The sequence below is a fragment of the Phodopus roborovskii genome, unplaced genomic scaffold (assembly GCF_943737965.1).
Source record: "Phodopus roborovskii unplaced genomic scaffold, PHOROB, whole genome shotgun sequence".
NCBI lineage: Eukaryota > Metazoa > Chordata > Mammalia > Rodentia > Cricetidae > Phodopus > Phodopus roborovskii.
In genome coordinates this window covers 3,589,083-3,608,825 of record NW_026126566.1, presented here as the reverse complement: position 1 = coordinate 3,608,825, position 19,743 = coordinate 3,589,083, and the positions used below count along the sequence as shown (strand labels likewise).

The following is a 19,743-nucleotide window of genomic DNA, read 5'->3' as shown; positions in this document are numbered from 1 at the left end:
AAATTCAAGCTTCAAAACAAAGAAGGGGATGGATTAATGCCAGGTAGAAGTTCTTTGCTATGGAAAAGGAAATGTTAAGGTGGCAAGGGGCAGAAGAATGCAAACATAGGCAAAGTGGATGCATTGGAACTACTAGGAGAAAGTGCAAGGAGGAAGGAGAAATCAGTGCTGGCTACCTTAGTGGTGAGCCAGTTCACAAAGGCTGGGGACTAGCAAAGGAGAGACAAGACTTAGAACTAAGGCAAGAATACCGAGTTCCTCTCAGTATATAGTGCATTATTGATGCCAATGGAACCTCTGGTAAAAATGCCCAGCCTACTGTTAATTTATTTTCCATCTATTGATAACCAGGTCACCAGTGTGGCTTAGGTCACAGATGTATGCTGAATTCCCCTAAAGGGAATGTAAGATGTTTAAGGGCAAGGTGGAACATGAGAGATGGAGAAAGGAAAAAGACTCCAGAAAGAGATCAAGAAGAGGACCCATAACTGAAGAAGCAGATAAGAGTCCATAGAAACAGATGACATCAAGACCTTTCTGGAATACAGGAAAGAAGGCCATTGACCCAAGTCTGCAAATAAACAAATTCAGCCTCAGTGTGCACTTAGTTCTCCACAGACATTTTCATTCTGGCCCTTATCTATTCCCTTTTGTATTTCACTGTGATAGAATCTAGAATCTCCTGGGAGACAGACCTCTGGGCATGCTTATGTAGGATTTTTTTTTTTTATTGCATTCACTGAGATGGGAGATGCATCCACTGTTGGTGGCTTCATTCCTAGCTGAGATCTGGAATGTGTCAATGGAGAGGGCCAAACATTCATTCATTACTCTTTTCCTTTGACTGCAAACACAATGTGAACCGAAGAGCTGCTTCAGGCTCTTGCTGCCTTGACTGCCCCACCCTGATGTACTCTGCCCTTGAACTGTGAAGCAAACTAAGCCCCTTTGTCTCTTAGGCTGAGTTTGTACTTTATTATAACAACAGAAAAAGAGATGAAGACAGAAAAAAAGTTATACAACAAGTCTGATGCTTTGAAGTAAGACTACTGACACTAGCTTACATAGAAGGAGCATGGCATAACAGAGCAGACATACTCCAGTCTTCTTCATTGTAGGTCTCTGAGGTAGGTGATTCCATGGAAGTTAATGGGCTTCTCTGCTCTCCATTTATTTGGTGTGTAAAAGACACACTTTGTGTATGTGTTGCTTTGAGGAGGGCTGTAAAATGTAGGTAAGAAGACCTACTTTGTGTATGTGTTGCTTTGAAGAGCAAATGAAGATTTCTGGTGGAACACTCTGGAGACAGCTTTGCAGGCAGTCAGGATCTGGTGAGTGTGAGACAGGGTTTTCATGGTGATAATTACCCTTCATGGACAATCAGAACAGAATTTCACTTCGGAAAATAAAGTTAATGACCAATGTTAGCACAACAATTTTCATTAGTACAGACTTTCCTGAATTTGGTTAATCCCATTATAAACCATGACACCAACCTAAGGAAGCAGGGTAAGAGGTAGTCCTTATTCTGAAATCTTTGTTAGTGGAATCTTTGTTAGTTTCCTGTAAGTTCAGTTAGTCTCAACCGTATCAGTTAAAAGTCTTGAAATGCTAAAGTAGATGCCATACTAGCCTTGATCTGGTAATTGATAACAGTTCACAGACTAAGTGAATGAAATACAATCACCCCTTTCCTTGTTTATGGACATTTTGTGACATACTAAAATGACAAGTGAAGTTGTAGAAAGCACAGAAAAATAAATTTAGAATCAGAGACATAAAATTCAAGCATGAGTCACTGGAAAAAGCAAAGGCCCCACAAACTATGAATAGTGAATGGGCTAAACACAACTTTACACAAGACCAGCCCATATGACTTGAATTTTCCATAAGTAAAATCAACTGTAGTTCTTTCTCTTGGCTATGATGTGAGACTGAATTTCTTAAGAAAGACTGTGAGATACCACAGGGAAACAGAGCCCTCTGAAAGACAGTGTGTCTGCTGAATTCAAGACCATTTATCTTAATAATTCCAGAGAGGCAGCTCACTCATTAAATATCTTCATTAATTCAAAGTTGCCATATTCCCACAGCAAAGGAACTCCTTTTCATTCCGCTTTTCCCCCAAACTTAACTTTTTATAACAGGGAAACACACTAATATTGGAAAAAGAATTTTCAAACCACATAAGGATGTCTGCATTCAGCAATGGTGGTTGGGCAGGTTCCTGGCAAGACGACGAAAACACACTAAATAAAATAAACCTACCTAACTCCCAGTGGCTGGAGAGGACACAAGAGGAGAACCTTTTACTGCCATTTTCCTAAACCAATACACTTCCTAAGTGTACTCTAAATACTGATCTTTATACCTACCTCATCAAAGAGGCAATTACAAAGATTCACAGATAGTCAAAATAGAGAGAATAAGTGACCCCAACAGATATATGTACAGAAGAGGGGACACACGGTTGAAGAACATGAGGAACAGCATGCTTGCTATAAGATATGTCTTCTTGCCCTGAAAGGGAGGCTGAAACTATGGAGAGTCAAGAAGATATTTATCTAAAAAAGACATACATAATAACAATACTCACTGACGTGCCAATATGGTTGGGAGAAATCTCACAAGACCTCACCTAGATGAAGAATTACAGGCTGAGAGATGAAGAACCAGTTTTCTCCAGAGATGAGTCCTCTAATAGGTTATCCAATCTCAAGTGGTCAGTCTTTAAACATATCTACATAGCAAAGGAACTTGTCCATGTATGTGAGCCAATAATGTGAGCAAAGCATACATAGGAACACTAAGTGAATGAAAGAGAGAGAGAGAGAAAGAGACAGAGAGGAAGAGAGAGAGAATAATAATTAAAGAATGTGTCATTAATTTGAGAGGGAGTCAGTGAGAGGGGATACGGGGAGTTGGAGTAGAGAGAAAGAGGGGTGGAAATGATGTAAATACAGTACTTAGGTATGAAATGATAAAAATAATAATTAATTTAAAATTCTGTTTCAAGGCAGCAGAGGGCAACAAGGTCTAAGAAGGAAGCAATACCAGCAATGTGGCCTGCCCTCAGATGCTTTTGTTCTTCCTCTGGGATACTTCCAGTGCTGAAATAGCTGACAGGCTGAAAACCTGCACAGAGCTAAGGGACAGAAGTCAGCATGCAAGGAATGTCAAGGAATAGAGGTCCTGCTAAATTCACCTGGCTGGAAGTGTAGCTCTTTAAAGAACCTACAATTTCTGGCATAAAACAGAAGGGCCTTCAGGAGGCTACTATTGAATCAGCCTTGTTTCTGTTCAAATTCAACTGTTTTGTTTTTATGTTAAAACTAAAGAAAACCTGCTCTTTTAGAAGAGTCAACATTCAAAGATTTATGTTCTAAAAATCTAGAGATAATGTTTAGCATTAGTGAGAAAAACCTTATAAGAGATATGCCAGGACAAAGGGATTTACAAGGAAGTCAGGTGTTGGAGTTTTAAGACACAAATTGGAGAGAAAATGTTTAATTAGAAGCCTGGGGATTCTGTTGGGTTGGCTATGAGATAAAATACAATCATTTCTGAGCGAGAAAAATGGAAAGCACCAGAGGAAGTTAATGAGACAGATGTTAAGGTTTTAAGAGTTAAAATTGAGAAGAACTGAACTCTGGGATCATTCTTTTTCCTGTTATGTCAGAATTATGTGGATTCAACAGGAAATGCAGATCCCACCTGGATTTGACTGTTTAATTTTTCATAAGTATCACAGAATAAATCTTTTACTAATAAAACATAACCATGTTGACTCTAATAAACTAATGCAATTATCGTTCCATCAATTTGCTCTGACTTCACTTACAAGTTACTATTAGAGCCATCACTAGACCAGAAATTAATTCTCATCATTGAAATTCAAAAAATTAGAACTTGATCTAAGTGCACAAAGCAAACAATATGAGGAGTGTTTTTAAAACTCTCAAGAAAAAAGCCAGTAGATGGGTGAATAGTTTCAAATTGATTTCAACTTGGTAAAATTTAAGAATAACTGTGAGTTAAAAAGCATAATGGAGAAGCCTAGATACATCAGCTGTGCCTATAATGTGAACAATACACAAGGGAAAACCTATCTTTCAAAGTCACTGAGAGTGTGAGTACTTCATTGGCTCTCTGTTTGTATTCTATAAAACAGAAATATTTCATTTATTTCTACAAATGAAATTCATCAACATTTTCATTCTTAATTTTCCAGAGCTAAATTAAATTCCATCCCAAATTCTCTCATAGAGGCTACCTGCAAAGGGAAGAAGAGACTCTTGACTACAATTATCTCACATGAAGAGAGGTGGCAGGCAAACCGTTAAGTACTAGCTAAGAGCTAGCTTCCATGTGGGGCTCTTTTTTTCTTATCTGCAGCTATTTATAATTAAAGAATGCAAGATTTCTATCTAATAAATCATAATTAGTAGAGAAATATGCAGGATTTCCTTGGAGAGTTCTCATGACTCCAGAGCCAGTAGGATCTTACTATAAATACATTACTGTACCTAGACAAAGACCATATCATAAAAATATTCAGTTCAAGTGGTATTATTACAGAAGCCATTATAAATAAATATTGATAATACCCCAGGGAAATCTTGTCTAAGCACATGAGAACAAGACAACTTTAGAAGAAGATACATTCTTATGGTAAATAGGATGTGCCTAAGTATTCCTTAGCATCACAGAACAGCTTCAAAATTGTTCTAAAGCTCAGAGAGGGTAAGTACATCCATCACTCTAGATTAGCTTAGTTTGAGTGGTAAAGTCAGGATTCAGAACTGTAAGACTGTCAACAAACTGCCACAAGAAGGTTATTCGCATGCCCACATCCACATCCCTACTTATTATTAAAATAGTCAACATGTCAGTTTTATAAAGTCTACTTGGTTTATCTGGGCTGTTACAAAGTGATCATCTGTAAGTCTTATACTGCAATAGACATTTAGTTTTCACAGTTCTAAAGGTTAGGAAATGTAGGACCAGAACACCAGAAGATTGTTTCTGAGGGTGGCTTTATTATAGGCACAGCCCCTTTCACTGTCTCCTTCACCTGGAGGGTAGGAATGAGCGCTCCCTGTGGGCTCCCTGCAAACCTCTGCACCACTATCTGGGGAGTTACTGTTTTAATATGTGAATCTGAGACAACACAAATATTCAAGTCCAATGTAGGAGGCAGGCATTAGTATTTCTCTTTCAAAAACCAAAGCCAATCCCCTTTAGATACTTTTCTTCTCAGAGTCCATTCATTGTTACAGTTGCTCGTGCCTTCAGCAAAGAGCTTTTGACATGACCCAGGCACCCAGTCTCCTGACTTCCTCTTATCCAGCTATCTGTCACACCATTCTTTCACCAGGACCCTCACATCAGCTTCTCACCATTTCTACTACATACTGACTTCATACTAACATCTTCACTCTCATTCTTTGTGGTGTAACCTGATGAGCACAGCAGAGGTTCACCCAGAGCCCGCCCATACCTCTCCTGAGTAGGCAGGGAGGAGGGACAACTATGAAAGCCTAGAGCTGGTTTAACCCATAGTGCTCTTGCAGATTTGGGGTACCCTCTGTCTCCCATTCTCAAACATCTTCTTTGACTGATGAGCTATGAGCAAACCTTTCAAACTGGCAACCGTGGACCAAGTCCATTACTATTTACTCTGCAACAAGGAAGTTTTTACATAGGCTCCTATACCGGAGAGAGTAGGTTACAGATAACCATTTGAAGAATAGTGACCTTTATGAGTGTTAGAATCATAACAGAGAGCACCATTTTAAGTATTTTCTCATAAAAAAATTACTATTGACCTAAAATATAATGTACTTTTAGAAAATTCTACTTTTTTGAACATAAACGTTTCTGAAGATAAAAAGATATTACACTGCTTTTTTTAAATTATGTATTTGTATGTCTTACCAAATACTATCTCTTCAACATTCTTTGCAAGATTAATTTTAAGAAAATATATCAATTCATATGAACACTTTTAGAATATTTTCCTTTCCAATATTTTTTGGTGACACAGAGCCAACCTTCTGTTTTATCCTGTAGGCCTAACTCACCTGTCAAACAGTTCACCTCCTGTGACGAGCTCCAGGACCAGACTGATCTCCGTGGGAGTTTCAAATATTTCCTTCAGTTTTATCTAAAAGAGAGGTGCATATTAAGAAAGAACACCAACAAATGCTCACTCCCATCTTCCTTCAAAGTGTCTAAAATTATGGACAAAGCAATAGCTTGCATTCCCAGTGTGCTGGGCCCAGTCAGTGAAGGTCACCCATTCTGGCATCGGGCAGACTCTCATTAGGCCCATCTCTTTCCCAGTTGTTGGCTTTGTGAGTTAGTTACCTCACTTTTTTCAGAAGTGCATTACGTTTTGACATTTTTTTTCATTTTGAAGTAACTCCTTTAAAACACTTCCAAAATTTGCTCAAAAATTGCAATATTTGTGTGTTTTTTCTAGAATCAAAAGCAAGACCCAACTTTACAGAACTGTTTGAAAGCATCAGGGATGCTAGAGTCCAGTGACACTCTTTCTTGGAAACCATGGATTTGGAGATAGGGTGTGAAGCAGGATGGGCTGCATCAAGTCTGGGTGTAAAAGGGTTCCTCAGCAGTTAAAGAGCCACCTGTCTGTGAGCAGTCCTTGGAAACTGATGGACTATACAAGGGTTTCATTGCATTCAGATCCAATCAAATGTGGACATTTCTCCAGACATTGGGGGCTCTGGACGCCAGTGCTGACCCACATGTGATGAATGCTGCACACTGACTTCCTTTGAAAGAAGAGGCATGGATAATGCAAAAGTGATGACTGAGTATGACATGCTTGAGATTTGCTCACTCAAAGTAATCCCATACTTCACTGCATACTGAACTCTGGTGCCTGGTCCCACACTGTGGATGACAGTGGCCTAAGCCCCTCACATCAGCAATCTTGCATGCAGTTCGGGAGCATCTGTAGCTAGCTCTGGCCAGTGAAGTTTGATGAGCAAGCTGCAGTAGCTTCTGAAAACTTTTCTCACCTGACTCTGCTGACCAGGCCCTTTCTATTTCTCCTTTAACTATTAACCTGGGGATTTATAAAAATGTGAAGTTGCCATTACGGGGCCATGAAGACAAAGTGCAGGGTTAGAAGTCAATGCACCAAGGAATGGAAAATGGCAGACACAGAGATGTTTGAAGCCTGGATCCTGAGTCGAAACCTACAGTCCACCTTCTCATTCATTTTAAAAGAAGTATTTGATGGTGTGTAGCTCAGTGCGCCTTTAACTCATGTATTAAGTTGAATGCACTTTGCTTTGAGCATTGCAGAACATCATCCCAGACACAACTTTGTCACACAAATAGGTTTTTTAAAACATTAGGTAGATGGTTTAATTTGTAAAATCAAATTGCTGCTGTGAAAATGATTTTGTTTTTTTTTTTTGTTTTGTTTTGTTTTGTTTTGTTTTTTCACTTCATTGATTCCAAAAAGCTTTTCTGTGGGCATTTTTCTCAAAGGCGTCATCTGGACAGACAGCGGTGTCTGGAAATCATTTAGTCCTCCCATTCATGAACATCATTTATTTGCACGTTTGCATTATTTCTGAAGCACATGCTCTCTCAAAAGCTGAAAGGACTTTGGAAAGCAATGTCTTTTCCTTCACAGGCCTTATCAGCAATGGCATATTAAAGAGATAGGCAAACAAAAGAAGAAGAAAGCCAGTGTTTTGTTAGAGTGAAATAAAATTCTCCAATTTTTCGCCTTTTATGTATGAAAAGAGGAGTGGTAGGTATTGTCAGTCCATCTATTCTGAAGCTGGTTGTCTGTGCTGAGGTACGGCCTTGAGTGAGGCTATACTGCCTGACAGAGAGGAAGACCCCTCCTCCCCATCAACACGGACAGGGAAGGACAATGACCCATTCTACAGCTCTAGAAATGATCTGATATAGTAAGGTAAAAGGCACTTACGATGTTCGGGTGTGAGAGGCGCAGAAGAACTCCTATCTCGGTTCTTACAATCTTTTTGTCCACCTAGAAGTTTAAAATAAAAAGGAAAGGGCTCCAACTTAGAAAAAAACTGACTGTGCCAGAAATGAGACACATCTTTAGCCAACTGGGTAAATAAAATGATTGGAAAAGTGTTATCCCTCTATCTGTCTCTGTTTGTCTCCCCCCTCTCACACACAGTCTCATTATGCAGCTCAGAGTGGTCTGGAACTCTTGAACCTTCACCCTCCTTGGTGCTGGGGTTAAAGGTGTGTGCTGTCACAACTGATGCTTTTCTCCTGATCTTCCCCCCTTCCTTTTCAGCTGGGTACACCAGCTCCCTGCTTCAGAGACAAAGTAGATCCGGTAACTAATGGAGCATACAATCTGCAATAGATTTTGCATGTTGTCTGCCCCTTTCCCTATCAAAAAGTCATCATAATCAACATTATTATTAAACTGAGTAAATCTCAACCAGTCCCTGAACTTTTTATTTTCATTGATAGATGTCTCACCCATCCTCTTAGAACGATCAACCACTTCACCCACTTCTTCATTATAGAGGTGCCAGTAATTCACCCTAAACCATGTATACTGTCCTGTGGAAGGGTGGCAGCATCAGGGGTTCCTGCCGGAGCCAAGTCACCTCACAATGTCCTCCCCAGAAATTGCATTAAAATAACCAAGAAAATTTCGTTTATATTTGGAATTATGGGAGCAAAAAGAGTGTCCCTCATCCAGTACCTGATTGAAGCAGAAGCAGAGACCCACAGCTAAATACTGAGCTGAACTCCTGGAATCCAGTTGCAAAGAAGGAGGAGTGATGAGTCAAGACCAGGCTGGGGAAACTCACAGAAACAGCTGACCTGAACAAGGGGAAGCTCATGGACTCCAGTCTGACAGCTGGGAAACCAGCACAGGACCCCTGAATGTGGAGTCAGTTAGGAGGACTGGGCAGTCTATGGGGCCTCTCTGATAGTGGATCAGTAAGTATTTGTCACTAGTGCACAAATGGACTTTGAGAGCCCATTCCACATAGAGGGATACTTTCCTGGCCTAGACACAAAGGAGAGGGACTAGGCCCTGCTCCAAATGATGTGAAAGACTTTGAAGATCTTGAAGATCCCCCATGGAAGGCCTCACCCTCCCTGGGGAGTAGAAGGGGGATGAGATAGGGGATTGGTGGGGAACAGAGGAAGAGGGAAGGGAGAGGGAACTGGGATTGGCATGTAAAACAAGATTGTAATATAAATAAAATTTTCAAAAAAGAGCAGACTCCACTGATACCAATGTCCAATTTTTATACTGTATATCAACATAAGGAAAAATTATTGAGATATGAAAAGAACTGCCAATATCACCTAGTTCTTGTATTGTTATATATAGATTCATTTAGTCTTTGAGCCTTCTAATTATATGAGCCACAAAATGTTCTTTCTTCTTGTAATCCAGAGTTAGTTTCTATTGGTGGTGATTAAGAGACCCCCAACACAGTGATTCTCAGCCTATTGGTCACAACCCCTTTGGAGGGATCACAATTCAGATATCCTTATATCAGACATTACATTATAACTCATAATTATAGCAAAATCACACTTATGAAGTAGAAATGAAAACAATTGTTTGGATGGGGGTCACCACAACATGAGAAACTGTATTAAAGGGTCACAGCATTAGGAAGGTAGAGAAGAAATGAGCAGGTTCATCATGTAACATTTTGGGAACAATATTCATTGAATTTCTCATCTGCAAAATGAAAGATGTTCCCTATTTGTATGTTCAGGATTAGTCACAACAAATGAGATGGGAACAGAAGCAGACACCCACAGCTAAACACTGAGCCTAACTCCTGGAATCCAGTAGCAGAGAAGGAGGAGTGATAAGAAAATGGGGTCAAGACCAGGCTACAAAAACCCACAGAGACAGCTGACCTGAACAAGGGGGAGCTCATGGACCCCAGACTGATAGCTGGGAAACCAGCATTGAACCGACTCAGACCCCTGAACGTGGGTCTCAGTTAGAAGGCCTGGGCAGTCTAAGGGACCTCTGACAGTGGAACCAGGATGTATCCCTGGTGCACAAAAGGACTTTGGGAGCATATTCCCCATAGAGGGATACTCCCTTAGCCTAGAAGCAGGAGGGAGGGCCTAGTCCCTACTCTAAATGACTTGAAAAATTTTGATGATCCCTCCTGGAAGTTATCACCCTCCCTGTGGAGTGGGGGAGTGGATGGGATGGGAGAAGGGTTGGGGGTATGGGAGATAGGGGGTATGGGAGGGAGAGGGAACTGGGATTGATATGTAAAATAAGAGAAAATAATATATATGTATATATGCATATACATACACACACATACACACACACACACACACACACACACACACACACACACACGTGGAACTTAGGGGAAAAATGGCTTATTTAAGTTACACTTCCAGGTGACAATCCATCACTAAAAGGAATCAGGGCAGGAACTAAAACAAAAACAGAAGAACCCATAAAGGAACATTGGCTCTTTTGCTGGCTCAAGCTCAGCTAAGCTCACATCTACAGCCCAAATCCACCTGTCGAGGAATGGTGCTGCCCAGAGCGGGATGAGCCTTCCCACCTCAATCATAAGTCAAGATGATCTCTTGCAAAATAGCTACAGGCCAATCTGACTGAGGCAGTGCTTCCATTAGGTGACTTAAATATGTGTCAAGTTAACAACAAACACTAGGACAACCATCAATACTACAAAACTGAAATGTGTTCTACTGACATTGGATGGATGGCAGCTGGCAACTCAGAACACTTATTATTGTATGTATGAATATCCCACACAACAGTTATAAATTCTGTCTGGAGAGGCATAGGGAAGATATGATCTGTCTGTCTTCATAACTGACAGTTAATACAGGCAATAACACAGGAGGGCAGATTCATTGTCAACGGAGAAAAACAAGCTGGCAAGCAACTAACTTAAGTGACTGTGTGTCACACAGATGGGCTTGAGGGCTTTCTCTCTGAAAGAATAAGAAAAGACACATTTTAATACATCCATCTAGTGTTTTGTGACTCAAAACATTTGGAAACTACGTCACCAGTCTCCCTCAGAGATTGAATTATAGCTGCCGTGCCCAATTTAGACAGAGTATGTGTTGAGCAAAACTCTTCAATTTGCAAGTAACCAACACCTAGCTCAAGTTTATCTATGCTACAGTTGAAAAATTTTGGCACGTGGAAAGTCAGAAAAGATCTATCTACAAATAACCAAATATGCTCAGTCTCAAGCATCTGTGTGCTGACTTCAATGAATTTTCTCATGCATAAATCTGTATGGAAAAGACATGTGACTCTGACAAGGCCAAGCACAGGTAAGGAGCCATCTATGATTAAGAGAACTGGAATGTCAGATTGGGTCAGGATCTGAATCTCCTGAAAACTGGATTTTGTCAGATGCTGAAGGTTCTAGTGATGATTGTTTTATTATTCATTTACCCTCTTAATTGCTTGCCTAAAATGCTGAAATGTTACTTTGTTTTTTTTTTCATATCCCAGACTAACTAATAAATCATCAATTCTTAATATATAACAATTTTCACTATTGGTAGATTTAATACTCAAATTATGGCTGCTTAACAGTAACATGTAGACTCTACAAAGTAGTAACTTACACTGCTTTTACATAAAACTCTTGTATGTCCACACTGAAAACTGATGTGTGGCAATTGCCTCCCTGGTGAATTAATCTGAAAGACTCATTTGTACCTGTAACTCTGTTTTCTTACTCTCTACCTAAAGTGTGACATTTTGATGTTACTAATGACATACACTGAAGGGACGAAAGCAATGTAGGACAATGAGGACTAGCAAACATGACAGGTAGGAGTTGAAGTTTGTGTAAACCATTCCCTAAAATACTGTGTTGGAGGGAGGGGAAGAAAAATCCCCACCTTATATTATATCTCAAAACATCCAAAATAGAAAAAATATATAGTCTATATTTAAAAAAATCTCACCACACAATCAGAGTCAAGAGTCTCTACGTTTATATGTCATGAATGTCTATCATATAGGTTTTATATTCTTGGCTCCACATTAAACAATGAAGGAACCTATGTTAAAAAAAAAAAAGCAAGCAAAGTGCTGTCTTCCATAGGAAGCTTGAGATCTAATTCAGGGACAAGATCTGTCTTTATAATGTCAAGAGAAGATAATGATGTGTTTTGTTTTAAAATCTCCTGAGGGCTAGAGAGATGGCTAACCCTTGCAGAGAACCCAAGTTCAACTCACAACTGTCTGTAACTCCAGCTTCAGGGAATCTAATTCCATCTTGTGATCACTATGGACTCTGAGCATATATCTAAGTGCACATATATATAAATGCACATAAAAACTAATTAAAATCCAAACTTCATTGTCCAATGCAAGATAACTTGCTGGGCTGAAATATTGTTATTCTTGAAATACTGAGAATATTGTACAAATTTTTTTTTACATTACTTGACAGTTAGAATTATCCCCTTGTTAACAATAAAGAACGGTGTATATGGTACATGGAGATAGTGTGATAAGGGCTGCTGATGGCCAACAAATGATGTCAATCAGTCCAGTCACTGGGGTATAGACAGAGGCTTGAGCAGAGATAGAAGGTTCTTTAAATTAGAGGGAAATTATAAGTTTGATGGAAAGTGTCCATTGTGTATAAATCATTTGCAAGAACACCCAGACATAGACAGATTTCTTCCAAAGTGGCTCAGAGGAAAACTGTTGTCTTCTGCACAACCCTAGCCTTCTGACCTTGGCACTGGAGCTATGCTTTTGGAAGACTGGGTGAAACCATGCATATAAAAAAGCATGTTCTACAGTGGTGGGAATAAAAGCCGGCACCATTATTCTCACTCACGTAGAGCTCTATGTTCAAAACAGTTTTCAGAGAGCCACCAGCACAGGATCCCACCCCTATGAGAGATGCACTTGAATTTTGAATGACAGTAAGTCTTCCCATTCTGGCTTTTGCAAACGTTGTTAAAGAAAACCCTGATAGATTATTACTATTTTTAAATAAGGTGTTAAAAATAATAAAAGAGTCACCATAGTGACGCAAATTCAGGTCCATTGTCTCACAGTGAACCACATTTCTCGCAACATGAGCACCTGAATCTAGGCATTTATAGTGAATCTTATGGACAGAACAACTTTATTAGCCTACTTGTAACATATATATACTTGTAACATATATATATATATATATATACATATATATGTATATATATATATAATTCTAGTTTGTCTGTTAATTTTACAGTAGACATATTTTTTTACTGCCATAGGTCAGCAATAATTTCCTTTCTAATGCAAAATAAATACATTTATCATTGCTTATACAATTCTTTTTTAAAAAAAATACTATGGGACCTAAGTCCTTGATTCCTAACTTAGGAATCATTTTTCTGATTGTACATTTAGGACTTATGTGATGCATTATCCTCCCTAATGCTTACATGTATTCCTGATCCATGTATAATGATAGCAAATGACAGAATCCCTTAACTTTTTTATATTTTCATTTAACAAGACATTTTCTAATGTAAACACACATTCTGAACAAGTGTTTTACTGTCTTATCTGGCAGATATTGCATGTTATGATACCTTTTAAAAATTGAGTGTTAAAATTGTATTAATCGCAGTAATATTCAAAACAGGTAAACTTCTCGCTTGGTAATTTGTTTTGAGTTCAAAATTAGCTTCTCTATGAAATAATTTTGCAAGTGGTATGCATTTTTACAGTATGTTCTCTGTGTCTATTCAAAATGTTGTCTCAGGAGCATAGAAGACTTTCTGATAGATAGTTTAACTTTTCCCATCTCTAGTTTCATATCTAAATAAGGTTAAATTTCATTTGTATGTTTAGTAAAGCAAAATAAGTCAGAGTAAATTGAATAAACTCTGTGTGCCACGTACATACAATGATCAGCTAGTATTCTCATATCACTCTGCCTCTGGTCAGGATGGGCTAAAAGAACCTGAAGAAGTACCTAAGAATTTGGGCCAATCATTGTATTCTGAAGTTTAAAGATTTACTTTTATTTTTATTTATGGATTTGTGTATTTGTCTGTGTGAGTGCATGCCATGTATGTGCAGGTGACCATGGTAGCCAGAAGAGGGCGTCAGAACTGCTAGAGCTGAACAGATGGTTATTACTCCTGGATGTGGGTGCTAGGAATCTAACTCAGGTCCTCTGGAAGAGTAGCAAGCATTTGTAATTGCTGAACATTCTCTCTGATTCCATGAATTTTACTTCTAGAAATACTGATAATGATGGGGTCACATTCATGCCTTCCAAAATATGATGTTTTATTGCTGATCATAAAGAACTGTGCCTCCTACTTATATTTTCTGTGTCATTTCTATAACTGCCAACATCAAACAGATAATGCCTAAATGTAGTGGACATCTGTTGCATTTCTGTAGAGGCCTGTTTCAGCTCTTCTCCTGAAACTCACGAAGTATTCAAAGAAAAATCTTCATTCTTGTGATTGTTGAAATAGCAAATGTAAAAAGATTTGTTATAGTTTCAATATAAAATATACATTTTGAAGTTGATGCATAAGAAAAATAAATGTAATGGCATACTTAATAAAAGAAAAGTAGACAGAACCAAAACTTTATGGAATTCAAGATTTCTCAACATCAAAAGCAACTCCAAGTTTGTGTCTGCTCTAAAAGAAATGATATAGAAAGTACCCTTCTTCAGTAAGCCCAAAGGCCAAATCCAGTGAGAGAGACCCAGTCTCAAAATTAAATGTGGAGGGCAATCCAGAAGAAATACCCAACCTTGACTTCTGGCTTCCACAAGCACATGCACATACATCCATCCACATGTGCATGCATGCGCACGCACACACACACACACACACACACACACACACTCTAACAGACACAACAACGGTAGGCTTAATTATCCTTACAGAAAATTTGACTATGCATCTTGTTTGTCTCTGTTCCTTCTCTGCCTTCTTTGGCTTATTTTTGGTTTAATAATTTTCTGAGATTGATGCAAAGCACAGAACTGTACTTCTCAGAGGCACTATGGAAGACATAAATTTCTAATAGTTACATAAGAAATGTCTTTAATTCTACATAGGTTCTGCTTAATTTCCTGACATTTGGAAGGCCTCTGTTGACATGTGCGTGTTTGGAAAGAGACTTGACAAGTGGAATTTTGTTAAATTCAAAAGCCATCCTAGTCTTCAAGGATTTGAAAGCTAAGGCTGCTTTTTGAACATACAAAAATCAAACATGGCACACATACAATCAAATGGAGGATTTCTTACATGATGCTTAATATCCACAATAACTGTAAATTCTAACTAAGAATGGTTGTTTTAATTTCTCTATCTTCTTGTCTGAAAGCAAATCTGTCTTGCTTTTGACATACACCATAGCAGTGACCTGCATTGGCTTCAGGAGAAAATCCACTACAGGTCCTGGCCCTTGCTTCTTCCTGCTGTGACCTAGTCATCACCAGCTTGCTTCCTATTCCTATCACTGTTCTTAACAACTTAGGTAACAATACAATGATTCATTCAGCATTCTGGCCTGTTTCTTCATCATTTATTCATTTTTCCCATTTCTTCCTGTAATCCTGCTTAGCAATCACTCTCACTGAAGCCATTACCACCCATTGGACACTACAAAGAACTTGATATCAAACAGTGAACAGTGATTTATTTCTCATTATCTCCCCTCTGACTTAACATAGAATCCATGGTGTGTTAGTCTGTGCACTGGTTTACACATACTCTGTTCTTCTCTCACTCACTTGTGATTTCCAGATAAAATCCCTTATCTTATTATGCTTCACTCTTATTCTATTCCTGTGTTTGAACTAGATCCATTGGAGAAAATGTGCAACTTTGTTAACTTCCAATTTTTAAATTTATGACACCAAATTAAGGAGTCCTTGGTGTACTCTTTCCACAGTAAAAAAAAAAAAAGTATACCCTCTCTCTTCCAACCCCTGTACACCTGCCTTCCTTCATTCTCCTTTACAATCTAAAAAAAAAAAAAAAAATTACATGAGAAATAAAGAAAAATGGGGTATAAAGAAGAAGAGCTGTAAACGTTCTAGATGTCACCCCACAGTTCCCTTTTTTAGATGTGGAAGTCTGAATCTACCTTCTTTGCTGACCATATACCTTAAAATCAGTAAACACCACCCTCCCTTTTTCACGGAAGGCACCAGACACTGCAGAAATCAGAAATGAAAGAAATGAACATGTGCCAGCTCAGTATGCAGCGTGGCTTTGCTTATAATGCCCTGCATACATCCTCAAAGCATCCCCATAGCTCACCTTTATGCCTTCCCTATTAAGAGTCTAAAAGCTTCATGTTAGAGGGACTGTACATGTGCATAACTATGCTAATGACCTGCCATTTCCATCTTTTTGATACCTGCTCAGACCATCAAGATTGAGAGGGAGCAGTAGCCAATGGGCCTGTGGTCCATGTGGCAGGCCTCTGTGTTCTGTGGGGCTTCTTTTGTCTCTGAATATTTGCCAGGTGCTTACTGGCTTTCCCACCCCACTGCTGAAGACCACCATGAGTACCCGGCCATGTACAGCTGTAAATGCTCCTACCTGGCCAGGTTCTTCCTACAGACAGCATCTGGCAAAGGTCCTGATATAAGGACTCTTTACCCTTTCCATGGAGAACATACCATGGATGAAGATGCTCTTGACTATAGAGCCACTTGGAAAAATAAGGTAAACTAGGCACAACCTTGAGACACAACTAAACTCACCCTAAAAACAAAATGTTGTTCACTTTTACATTTATTTTTGAGTCTGGGTGTCTGTGTTTGCACATGTGCATGTGTGTGGATGACGGTGACAGCAAGAGAGGACACCAGATGCCCTGCAGCTGGAGTTACAGGCCATTGTGAGCCACCCAACCAGGGTGCTGGGAACAAGACCCCAGGCTTCTGCAAGAGCAGGAAGCACTCTTAAAACTTTCAAACTAGAAAAAACACGTGAATATTTATACATGAATATTTTCCCTCCAGATACTTAGTAGTATAAGATTCAGGGAAAAAATACACATACATATATGAAATATTATATATATATATATATATATATATATGTGTGTGTATGTATATATATAATATGTATTATATATTATAATATATATATATTAAAGGAGACTTCTATTTGTGTGTGTTGTGGTGACTTTTATTGATATTCCCTTTTTAAAATGTGTCAAATTTTATTTTAAGACATATTTATTGTGTATATAGTATTCTGTCTGCATGTGTCCCTGTATGCCAGCAGAGGGCACCAGATCTTATTACAGATGGTTGTGAGCCACTATGTGGTTGCTGGGAATTGAACCCAGGACCCCTGGAAGAGCAGTCAGTGCTCTTAACCTCTGAGACATCTCTCTAGCCCAAAATGTGTCAAAATTTAAAAGACAAGATTAGTCACCTTAGGTAAACTTTGGTTTATCAACAACAGAAGCCACTCACAGGCTGTGTGTCATTGCTTCATATCTTGAAGTGGATCAGAACACTCAATATAACCTGATGCCATGGTGGAAATTTTGTTCTAAAGTCTAGACTATTCTGATGTCAAACTGTGAAAGAAAAATCCTGACAGTGATAGCTTCATATGTTGTGAGGGGAAAAAAAGTTTATATGTAATGATCTGTTTAGCACATTTTTAGATTTCTGGGACACAGACAGCAAAAGAACACGAGCTGTATTTGTCTTGTAATAGACACTTGCTTCAGGGAGGACATGGGAACCTGGTACCACAGCTGGGGATATTTGTATCCTGTATCTACCACTGAGACAGCTAAACGGCTAGCATCAAAACATGAATGTGGTTCACATGTCTCATGCTCCCAGGTGTGCCCACTGTGATGTTAGTAAATGCCTCAGTCCACTTTGTAACAGAAGAACACCTAAGAATAGATGTTCTTTAATAAAAATACATTCATTTGGCTCGATTCTTAATTGCTGAAGCAAAGTGGACAGCATGGTGGCAAGGACCTCCAGGCTGTGCTACAGTTAGTTAGTGGGAAATGAGGAAGAGATCTGGCTGTCTGCAGAGGAGATGGCCTTGGTTTATAGCAGGCACTTCTCATGAGAACTCAGGGCTCTCACACTACACTTTGAAGGGTGGCACCAATGAGGTAATCATCTCATAAAACCTCATCACTTGAAGTACCTTTACCTCAGGGACTAGGCTTCCAGCACATAAACTTTTGGAGAACAATCGTATCTCAACCACAGTGGTGGATGATGTGTGCTGAGGTTCATTAAACTAAGGCTTTAACTAAATTCAGAGAAGAAATATATTGTTTGTGTTCTCTACACAGATAATATCACTTGCCCTTGTTTTACAGCATGATTTAGAAGCTATGGCAGATTTCTCGATGTCAGTGTTTAGTCTTCTTTATCAGCATGGCAAGGGCAGCATCTAATCCCAAGGGCTCATCTAGACCAAGATCATTCCTGACTTCATTTTGGCCATTTCTCCTTTCAGAGCTTTGATGAAACAAATTTTTTAAAGGTCTGGTTTAAATTCTCAGAAGTCTTGTCTTGTCCTATGTGTTTTTGTATACTTTGGACAAAGCTCTAAAACTCTGTATTAAATGAAGCATTCCCACCATGGAGATCTCTGCACTGATATGGCAAAGAGGTTACTGTAGCATATGTAGTAATTAGTAGTAATTAATTGCTGACCTTCTTCTGACTGGTATTGTGCTCCATAGTGTTTAATGTGAAAAGTACTGAAGACAAATTGAGTCCTGAAAGCAGTTTGGATCTCTTCTCGATAAGATCCCCTGGTATACGATCACTTACTTCCTCCTGCTCTGTTGAAGTAAATTGGTGGCTTTAGAACTCCACAGTGGAATGACTTCAACCATCTTTCTCCTTTTATTTTCATTGTCTGGATGGATGAAATTTTGACCAGTATTGAACTTTGTACTTTAAACGGGTTGAAACTGAAGAAAAGTAAAAACCACAACTTATTTTTCTCCATTTCTCATTAAGACATGAATACTAAGTGAGTACTAATAGACTATAGCTCCTGTCACTCTCAGACACCATTCTCTCCTAAACCCAGGATTTGTATCAATTTTGATACTACCCCTGTCCACCCCTTTCATTACAAGGCGTTTCCTAATCAGCTCTTTGAGATTTTTGTTCCTCTCATGAATGCTCCGTCTTTGGCTGATAACACATTTTCTTTATCTGTCCCCATAGATTCAACTTAAAAGGCCAAGATCATTTTAGCTCCAACTTCTCATTGTAAAAGTACTAGCGAGTTAAGCATGGTCATTTAAATAGGTCATAAACTGCCAAATGTACTCATTTTTCAAGTATGCTTGTTTTTGAGCAATACCACACAGGCCGGCTCAGTCAATCACTATCTCCCCGCCCTTTTTCCACCCTCTCCCACCACCTCCTCATTGATATACTTCTGGATTATAGTGTTCAAAAGAAACACAATGCCGATGACAGCTCAGCAAGTAAGAACTTGGATTATAAAAAACATCAGTGCTTATATATGGGCAAGAAAATATGCAAACAAAACCCCCATAAATTATGGCAATGAATTAATATTGAGACTTGCAAATAGTCTCTTGGATGGTAGGGGATAGAACAGGCCACCCAGCCAGATTCTCTTTTCATTAGACATGTACCTGTCACAGATTGAATAGAAATACTTTGGTTCTTATTTCAAGAAACTTGT

The 19,743-nt window shown here is 38.9% G+C and overlaps 1 protein-coding gene across 2 annotated transcripts in view; it reads right to left on the bottom strand.

Moving 5' to 3' along the window:
• Camk4 (calcium/calmodulin dependent protein kinase IV) overlaps positions 1 to 19,743 on the bottom strand; it is a 203,472-nt gene that overhangs the window by 69,059 nt on the left and 114,670 nt on the right. For both annotated transcript variants that reach the window (XM_051202350.1, XM_051202351.1), the window contains 2 exons: positions 7,976 to 8,038; positions 6,084 to 6,166 (listed from right to left, as the gene is read on the bottom strand). In XM_051202350.1, coding sequence (XP_051058307.1) covers positions 6,084 to 6,166; positions 7,976 to 8,038 — 146 coding nt within the window. The remainder of the gene's footprint in view (positions 1 to 6,083; positions 6,167 to 7,975; positions 8,039 to 19,743) is intronic.